This window comes from Penaeus japonicus, unplaced genomic scaffold (assembly GCF_977035675.1).
Source record: "Penaeus japonicus unplaced genomic scaffold, GWHDUDI00000001_assembly GWHDUDI00000040, whole genome shotgun sequence".
NCBI classification, from domain to species: domain Eukaryota; kingdom Metazoa; phylum Arthropoda; class Malacostraca; order Decapoda; family Penaeidae; genus Penaeus; species Penaeus japonicus.
This window is the reverse complement of record NW_028234442.1, coordinates 8492572-8502571: the sequence shown is the minus strand read 5'-3', so window position 1 is coordinate 8502571 and position 10000 is coordinate 8492572. Positions and strand designations below refer to the sequence as shown.

General features: G+C 36.5%; 2 protein-coding genes across 5 annotated transcripts in view; one reads left to right on the top strand and one right to left on the bottom strand.

The window, feature by feature from the left end:
- Positions 1-783, bottom strand: part of stmA (Protein EFR3 homolog stmA) — a 31204-nt gene extending 30421 nt beyond the window's left edge. The window contains exon 1 of one of the 2 annotated variants that reach the window (XM_086533958.1): positions 681-783. In XM_086533958.1, coding sequence (XP_086390084.1) covers positions 681-690 — 10 coding nt within the window. In that variant the 5' untranslated portion in view covers positions 691-783. The remainder of the gene's footprint in view (positions 1-680) is intronic. The other variant, XM_086533957.1, reaches the window with a different exon arrangement.
- A 2584-nt stretch (positions 784-3367) lies between these two features.
- The window catches only part of LOC122259986 (uncharacterized), a 69756-nt gene continuing 63123 nt past the window's right edge, over positions 3368-10000 (top strand). For all 3 annotated transcript variants that reach the window (XM_086533777.1, XM_086533778.1, XM_043027032.2), the window contains exon 1: positions 3368-3700. The gene's annotated coding sequence lies outside the window, so the exon portion shown is untranslated. The remainder of the gene's footprint in view (positions 3701-10000) is intronic.

Sequence of the window (10000 nt, the reverse complement as noted above, 5' to 3'; positions counted from 1 at the left end):
ACACCAAAACGTATTCCCTAATGCAAAGCCTTATCAGAATGAAAATCTTCACACATAAATTTGATTGAAAATTCCAACCCAATTACAGGAAATCACATCACTTCACATATCAAAGAAAGACGTCAGCATCTATGCTAAACTACCAAGAGGCATGAGTCACCGAATTACTGAAGCATGACTTTCACATTCCTATTTCCCACCTTCCCAGCATCACAGGAAACGACAGACGGTGGTAATTAACAACCCATACAATCAATATTTGTCTTAGCCTTCGCACAACCGGTAAATAACGACTGCAATTGCACAAATAGCAACAACAAGCAACATGTATGGAAACCACACCCTGCTATATTTGAAATCGGCCTTGCTCTCTGGCCTTGAATGTGCTCGAGGAGAGAGAGACAATCGCCCATGCATAAAAAATGGGGTTCGTATTTCCCAAGATAATCGCAAGATTAATGTTCAGTTCGTAGATCCCGTGAAATACATGATCGTGAAGAATTATTCATCAATGAAATCCGAGAGTGAAATTTTACCCCCGATTGGAAACGCCTTGTTCCCGTCTATGTCACTCCATATCTTTGCTCTCGCCACTGAATGGATCCTTATTTCAGTCACAAGCGAGGCACAGCGGCCGGATTAAAGTAATTACATTGAAAAATGCTGACACTGGGACTCACCTACGGTCATTTTGTGACTTTTTCGAGATAAGGAGATGGAATCAGCTGTCAGGCATGTTTACACGGCGCGGGCGCTTACACTACCAAGCCGAAGGGATCATAGAAAACGGGTAGGGAAGACTGCGGTATATTGAGTCTTTTTTCAGTATTTGTTCATTTTTTTATACTGGTTTGAAATTTTTGTTTTACATTTGCTCCTCTATACCTTTTCACTGACCTTCTTCTTGTCAGTTTTTCCATAGAAAAAATGACTAGGGGAGGAGGCGGGGGGTGACAGGGGACATGAGAGAAAAAATCACAGAAAATTTATAGTTTCCTATATCATAAACGATGGTATATATTTCATAAAGACACAGTTTTGTCGAATTATTTTCAAGCATCATATTCTACTGGTCCTCTAGAGCAGTATTTTGAAGCAACCTAATATTCCGTGACAAGTATTGTAGAATAGTCATGAAATATTAATGACTGTCACTAGTCAGAAAAGCAGAGAGTTATTAATATTCTTAACTATTTGACGATCCAGATCATGGCATGCTTTGCACCGACTTGGTAAGTCATTTCACTTGACGCGACATGAAAGGAAACTGCTCTTCGCTAAGTGATGTTTCCATCCCAATTCTTCTTTCAATGATTCTCACTGAGATTTTCATCTTGTAGGTCATCAATTGAATCAAGAAGTCATATATATATATATATATATATATATATATATATATATATATATATATATATATATATATATATATATATACATACATTTATATATATATATATATATATATATATGTATATATACATATATATATATATATATATGTGTGTGTGTGTGTGTGTGTGTGTGTATGGATCTATCTACCAATACCTATGTATGCATATATAGGCCTACCTGCAGCTTACGAATTCCCAAAGAAAATTCGCATTTCTTGGTGTTGCCCTTCTCTTTGAAGACTGGGATAATCTCTTTATTCATCTGACATCTTTTCCTATTCACTTAAATTATTCCCTGGATACATTCCCTTAATCAGTACCGCCATTTCCAGGACACTTTTACAGGCATTTCAACGGGTACAGTCTTGTTCCCGTTTTTCATGTTTTTTCAGGGTATTTTCTATCTTGTCTAACTACAAATCAAAAACTCTGATATATATCTATATTCATCTATCAATCTATACGTGTGTATGTATGGATAGGCCTACATGTGTACTGTACGTGTGTAAAACCGTTATCATTCTTGTTACCATAATTATGGTTATTAAAGTTGCACCGGCATTATTTTTCTTTCTTTTTTATTATAGGTTAATTTATGCTCCTCGCAGTGATTAGTTCAGAAAATAAGAATAATTCATATGAAAAATTAAATTACCTGCTTGCATGGTTAGATTAACATAGTTTACAATAGTTATCCTTAAAACAAATAGGAAACCGATTTTCTAATATGTTCCGTTTTCTACGCTTTGTCTCAATCGACGCGTGACCTTTATTTCTTCAGCTGATAAGGATCCCATTAGCGTATCACTTGTACTAATGGCGGGGAGACTCTGATAAAAGAAGAGAGAGCTAAAGCTGCTGTGTAATTATGTGATGCGTTACTTAGGAGAATGATCTTTAGTTGTTGTTCAGAGTAAGAAAAATAAGTGAAGATAAAAGAGAGACAGAGACAGGAAGGAATTGAGACATTAGAAGAGAGAGAGAGTGAGAGGGGGGAGCGAAAGGGAGGGAGATCAAGAGAGGAGGGAAAGAGGGAAGAGAGAGAGAAAGAAAGAAGGAAAGAGAGAGAAAAAAGAAAGAAAGAGAGAGGAGAGAGAGAGAGAAATGTATACCTCATTTGTAAGTGTTTACTTCTAACCTTCCTTTCTTATCTCTCACGCATCATCTTTTCTTCCGCTTTAAATTTTGCATCGTTATGTCTTTAACTTTTTCTCTTATCTAGATTTACTCATTCTCATGAATAAAACGACACACACACACACGCTATCTTACACGCGTATGTACATATAAGACACAGGAACACACTCAAATATGCACGTACGCAAACACACACTCACACACGTACGCTCACAGAGACGTATCCCTAATTCACACATGCACACACCCACACTTCCCCCGACGTACACACGCACATTCACACAGACACTCCCACGTACACACACACACAAACTTACCTCCATCCACACGCGTACACACACATATACACAGACTTAACCCCATTCATACACGCAAATCCCCCCTCTCTCTCACACACACACAAACACACACACACACGAACACACACACACAAACACGCACACGCACACACACACACACACGCACACACACCCACGAACACACACACACACACGAACACATACACACACGCACACACACACACACATACACACACACACGAACACACACACACACACACACACGCACACACACACACACATACACACACACACGAACACACACACACACACACACACACACGAACACACACACACACACACATCCACACACGCACACACACACATACACCCATGAACACACACACACACACACACACGAACACACACACACACACACACATCCACACACACATACACCTATGAACACACACACACACATCCACACAACGTCGACGCACACAGACGCACACAAAAAATTCCAGCTGAACCCGGCCATCTTTGGTAACGGGGAATGAGGGCCTGTCAGTGTTGCTCTGACGCCGGTGGAGGGAGGACGTGTTGCGCGTCGCTCTCCCTCAGGGACGAAAACTTAAAAAGAAAAAACAATAAGAAACTACAAACCTATAAGAAGGAAACGAAAACGTGTACATATATCTATAATTCATTATCTTTTTTTCAACTCCCTCGTGAAGTGAATTTACTCCCAGATACTTCAATTTTTCTTTCGAAGTTTTGTTTATATTTTTTTGAAGTTTTGAAGTTCCGGCGAAGGAAATATTTTCGATCAGTGAATTATTTTTTTTTTCGGGAATTTTCTTTATCAAGACGAAAAGTTCTTCAGAGAAGTTACAGGTAAGACGAAACACTTATTATTATCATTGTTATTATCATGTTCTCTGTGTTATTATTATTGTTATTGTTATTATGATGTCGGTGTTATAATTATCATTGTTGTTACGACATCATCATCATCGTTCTTATTATTATTCCCTCCTTTTTTTAGTGTTTGTTGATCGTTGTAAATTGAGTGACAATGGCCGTTGGATTTACGCGAAACGGTAGATTTGTTTGTTTGTGTTCTTGCGCAGTTATTTACATATATACGTTTATGTACAGAAACATATATAGTGTGTTTGTTTATATATGTGTCTGTGTGGGTATACTCAGTAGAAAAAATAGATATATCAAAATATACATAGTTTGTCCTAAATGTCTATTCAGCCAGCCAGCTATATATCTATATGTCTGTAACTTTACACACGCGCACATACGTATGAATAATGATATAAGAATATCGATGTATACATATGTGTGTATGTATACGTGTGTGTGAGAGAGTGTGTGCAAGTATGTGTGTGCGTGCGCCATACCTCGGAGAGAAGTCGATATAAACTTACATAATTTGCATCCAAACTATTGATCAAAACACTTCCATATTCGTCACATCAAGAGAGATAAAATTCGCATCGTCAAACCTTGAAATATCGTCTTCGTTTTCTGCAATTCGTCAAAAGAAACTCCATCTGTGTTGAGGACTCGATTCTGGGAGGGGACTTCAATGCGCCGCCTCTCTCTCTCTCTCTCTCTCTCTCTCTCTCTCTCTCTCTCTCTCTCTCTCTCTCTCTCTCTCTCTCTCTCTCTCTCTCTCTCTCTCTCTCTCTTCTCTCTCTCTCTCTCTCTTCTCTCTCTCTCTTCTCTCTCTCTCTCTCTCTCTCTCTTCTCTCTCTCTCTCTCTCTCTCTCTCTCTCTCTCTCTCTCTCTCTCTCCTCCCTCTCTCTCTCTCTCTCTCTCTCCTGACTCTCTCTCTTGACTCTCTCTCTCTCTCTCTCTCCTGACTCTCTCTCTCTCTCTTCCTCTCTCTTCTCTCTCTCTCTTCTTCTTTATTATATCTATATATATATATATATATATATATATATATATATATATATATATATATATACATTATTAATTATATTGCTGTGTATTCCTAATATTGGAATATCAGCCACACACATACACACACACATATATGTGTTTGTGTATATGTGTGTTTGTAGTTGTTATACATGATTATTGCTAATATTATTATTGCTATTATTGTCATTGATTTTATTAGTAACATTACTACAATTCCTATTATTATTATCATTATTGTTACTATTTTTTTTGTTAGTATGATCATCATCGTCACTACTACTATAGGTATCATTGTTATTATTTTTATCATGATTGCAACTGTTATAGAAAATACCATAGTCATTGTCATCATTCAGTTGATGATTTTGTTGATGTCATTGCAATTAGCAGTTCCGGTGTTGTTGTTAGGAATTTGTTATTATCAACGTTGTTAGTGTCTTTATCATTAAGCCTATTTTTATTTACCTATTGCCATTATTGTTATTATTGTTGTTGTCATTATTTTGTTAACAACAATTGCTATAACTATTACTATGATTATTATCACAAATTTGCCACTCATTTCATTATTATTGTTATCATTTCCATTCTCAGCACCTGCAATCACCATAGCCACGCCCTCCCCCCCTCTCCCCCCCATACCCCCTACGTGAGAGCATTCACTGTATCGGGGTTCGGCCATAGTCGTGCCGCAGGAGGTTGTGTTCGTTGTATCGGGGTCTCGGTATGACGGCTATTCAGGTCAAGCGAAGGGAGGTCGTTTCGGGGGGGGGGGGGTTAGACCTACTCCTACTTCTACTCTTTTTTTCTGCATCTCTCCTTCACACTCCGCTCTTCCTGCATCTTTCTCTCATGCTTCGTATTCTGTATCTCTCTCTCATTCTTCTTTTATTTTCTCTTCTTATCCTTCCAGTATTGCGGCTACTACTGCTTCTGCTTCTGCGTGTTCGTCGTTGAAATCTCCTTCTCATTTCTTCCTTTGCTTTCCCTTCTTCGTCTTCTTCTCATTTACTTCTTTTCTTCTTCTATTTCTTCGTCGTTTTCTTCTCATTTTCTTCTTTTCCTTCTTCTTCGTCTTCTCATTATTTTCTTCTTCGTTTTCTTCTCATTTACTTCTTTTTAGTCTCCTTCGTTTTCTTCTCATTTTCTTCTTTTCCCTCTTCGTCTTCTAATTTTGTTCCTTTTCTTCTTCGTCTTTTTTCTCATTTTCTTCTCTTTTTTTTCTTCCTCTTCTTCTCCTTCGCCTCCCTTTCTCGCTCGTCTTCCTCTTCTTCGTCGTCGTCTTCTTTTTCTTCTGCCAATACTATTTCTTTTTTCCTCCTCCTCTTCCTCATCTTCTCATTGGTGTCTGTTTGCCTTTGCCTGCTAGTGTCCTTCTGTGTTTGATGGTGTCTATGGGCGTCCTTCTGTGTCTGTTTGTGTCCTCTTTTGTGTGCCTGTCTGTTGGCGCTTGTTTGTGTCCATTGGCGTTCATTTGTCTGTCTGTCTTTTGCTTCGTCGTTCGTTGTTGCTGTGATTATCATCATTATCACTAGTGTCATATCCTTTGTCAACATCATTATTATTATTGTTGTTTTTTATTAATATCAGTATTAGCACCATTGTTATTATTTTTACTATTACTCTTACCGTTGTTTTCATCTTTATCATCAACAGTATTTTTATCCTATAAGTATTTTCATGTAGTCATGTAATTATGTTGAGATAAATTTGATTGTCAACGTCCGTATTCCAGTTTAATTTTTTAGATATTTTTTGGTCTTCTATTTTTTTCTTTCTTGTTCCATATATATATATATATATATATATATATATATATATATATATATTGATATATATATATTATATTATATATATATTGATATATATATATTATATTATATATGTATATATATATATATATATATATATATATATATATATATATATATATATATAAGATTCGCTTTCTCTCTCTCTTTTCCTTCTGTCATGATTTTAGTTTTGGTTTCTTTATTATGTTTTTTTTTCTTTTAGTTCTTCGTAATGTCTCTAATTTTCATCTTCGTGTTCGCTTGCTTCTGATCTGTCCATTTGCTTATTAGGGTTGATAGTTATGATTTGTATTTTACAATTTCTCTGTTTATTTTCTCTTTCTCTCTCTCTTTGTCTCTCTCTCTCTCTCTCCCTTTCCCTCTCCCTCTCTCTTTTTCTCCCTCTCTTTCTCTCTCTCTTTCTCTTTCTCTACACATTCTCATGTGTATCCTTTCCCCCCCTCTTTCTCCTTTCCGTCCGTCTCTCCCTATCTATCTCCCTCCCCTCCCTCTCCCCCTCTTTCTCCCTTTCACACACACACACACACACATGCAAATGGACACAGCCAAAGCATAGATCGAATAACAATGACAATAAGAGCAAGAAGGACGATAATAGCAAGAGGGTAACGGTCTTCCACGGAGCAGAGTCATGTCCCCTTGAGGCGGAGGAGGGAGGGATCCTCGCTGTCTGTTTGTGTCTTTTTGAAGGTCTGCTGGGGTCTCTTGGGGTCTGTTGTTGTGGGACTTATTGGGTCTGTTGATGGGGTCTTTCTGTCTTCTGTTGGTGGGGTTTTCGGTGAATCTGGTGGGGTGTTAGTGGGGTTTTGGTGGCGTCTGTTGGGTCCTGTTGGGGGTGATTTTGGAATCTGTTGGGTTCTGTTGGTGAGGTTTGGCGGCGTCTGTTGGTTTCTGTCTGTTTCAGCTGGGGTCTGTTTGTTTATCTGTTGGTGTCTCCGTTGGTGTCTCTTTCTGTTGGCCGGTTAACTGATCTATCTATGGTTGGGCCAATACCTGTTTGTTGAGATAAACGGAAAGATAGATAGATAGAGAGAGAGAAGATGAAAGGTAATACCACAGTATATGAAGACAGAAAGAGAGCACCAGAGAGAGAGAGAGAAAGAGACGGGGGCAGAGCGCTTAAGAGCAGAAAGAGAGCACCATATAAAGAGAAAGAGAGAGAGAGAGAGCGCCGGTGATGAAAGCGAGGGCGAAAGAGAGGAAGAGAGCCCCATATAAAGAGAAAGAGAGAGAGAGAGAGTGATGAAAGCGAGGGCGAAAGAGAGGAAGAGAGCCCCATATAAAGAGAAAGAGAGAGAGAGAGAGTGATGAAAGCGAGGGCGAAAGAGAGGAAGAGCCATATTGTCACCATTTCAAAGGAACGGAAGTTATGCTTGTCGAGAGGACGTTCCACATGTGCATTTCGTTATGTGCGCATCTGGGCCGTGTGCGTATGTTATTTCGCCATGTGTGCTCGTCCTTCTTCGTGTGCATCTCGGCATGTGCACATCTGTATCGCCATGTGCTCACCCTCCCACGTGTGCATCTCGTCATGTGCACATCTGGGCCATGCACGCACGTCGGAATCGCCGTGTGCGCATGTCATTTCGTCATGTGCTTATCCTACCACGTGTGCACTTCGGTCGTGTGTACATCTGTTCAATTATGTCGTGTGTGCGTATCATAATAAACGAGGCATTTAGTGATGTTTATTTATAGTCGTTACATGCATTTTGTGTTCGTTTGTTTAATTTATACTTTATGTATATATCAAATTATGCAATAAGGCATCATTACCGCCTTTATTATTATTATTATTTATAATTATCATCATCATTACTATCACATATGATGGAATGTCATGATTACATAATGACGTGACTATAGCAAATTATATTGGCCACAGTAGCTTATATATTAGTGTATCTATATAAATATATGTATGTGTGTGTGTTTGTGTTTATGTGTGTATATATATGTATATATACACATATATATGCATATATATATATATATATATATATATATATATATATATATATATATATATATATATATATATATATATATATATATATATATATATATATATATATATATATATGTATATATATGTATATATGTATATATATATATATATATATATATTTATATATGCATATATATATATATAAACACAAATATACACGTATATATATAGGCCTATATATGAATTTTCTTGTAGATCTCTATTACATCGCTATATTTGATCATGCTCTTTGAAATTATGAATCATACTTAACACATTCTTAAAAATATGTATTATATCTTGTCATTTAGATACGTATATATCTTCATGAGTTATTTTAAGTTGTTTTCTGTAGATCATCATTCTTATAAGATATATTTCTCTGACTAGTCAGGCTTACTACGTTTTAAACCTTTAGTATATTTATTATAACATAAATTACTTTGAATTTTCTCGTATGTGTTGAGTGAATTATTTCCATTTACTTGTTTATTTGTTTGTTTGCTTTTGTGTCATTATGATATTAGAATGAATGAATACTTCGTCTTATTAATATCTTATTTTATTTATATGTTTATTCTTGTCACATTATTCACCGGGTGAAAGTTAAAAAAAAAAAAAGAATCAGCATTTGTTTATAATTTATCATGTCTGAGACTTATCATTTGTTTCTTTTGTTTTGCTTGGATGTTCTCATTAGTTGTTCACACGAATGAATCACGGTGAATTGATGCTTAATTGTGTTAATTGTTTAAATGGCCTGTGAATTATGGATATAGATTATGTCGTTAGTAATGTATTTGTAATATCAGTACACATATATTACACACACACGTTTGTGTATATATGAATATATATATAGATAGATATATAGATAGATAGATAGATAGATAGATAATATATATAAATGTATGATATATAATATTATATATATATATATATATATATATATATATATATATATATGTATGTATGTATGTATGTATACACGATAACCCGAAAACAAAGCAACAGCTACAGCGTTATTCTCGCCACCATCAACAACAATACGACTGACAGTCATAGCCGAGAAAACAAAGACAATAACAATAACAACAAAGGCAATTATAATCCATAAAAAATAACAGCTTAAATTACTGTAGTAACTTATTCCTTCTTTTCTTCTTTTTCTTTTTTTTCTCTTTCCCTCTTTATTCTTCACTTTTTTCGTGTCCTTTTTTAATTGTTTCTCTTTCGTGGTTTGAGTTTCTTTGGCTTTTTCTTAGTCTATTATTTTCTCTCTCTTCTTTTTATACTTATTACTTTGACTCTTCTCCCTTCTTCTTTGTCCCAGCTTTCACACACACACACTCTTTCTCTCTCCTCCCTCTCCTCTCTCTCTCTCTCTCTCTCTCTCTCCTCCCTCTCCTCTCTGTCTCTCTCTCTCACTCTCACTTTATCCTCCCTCTCCTC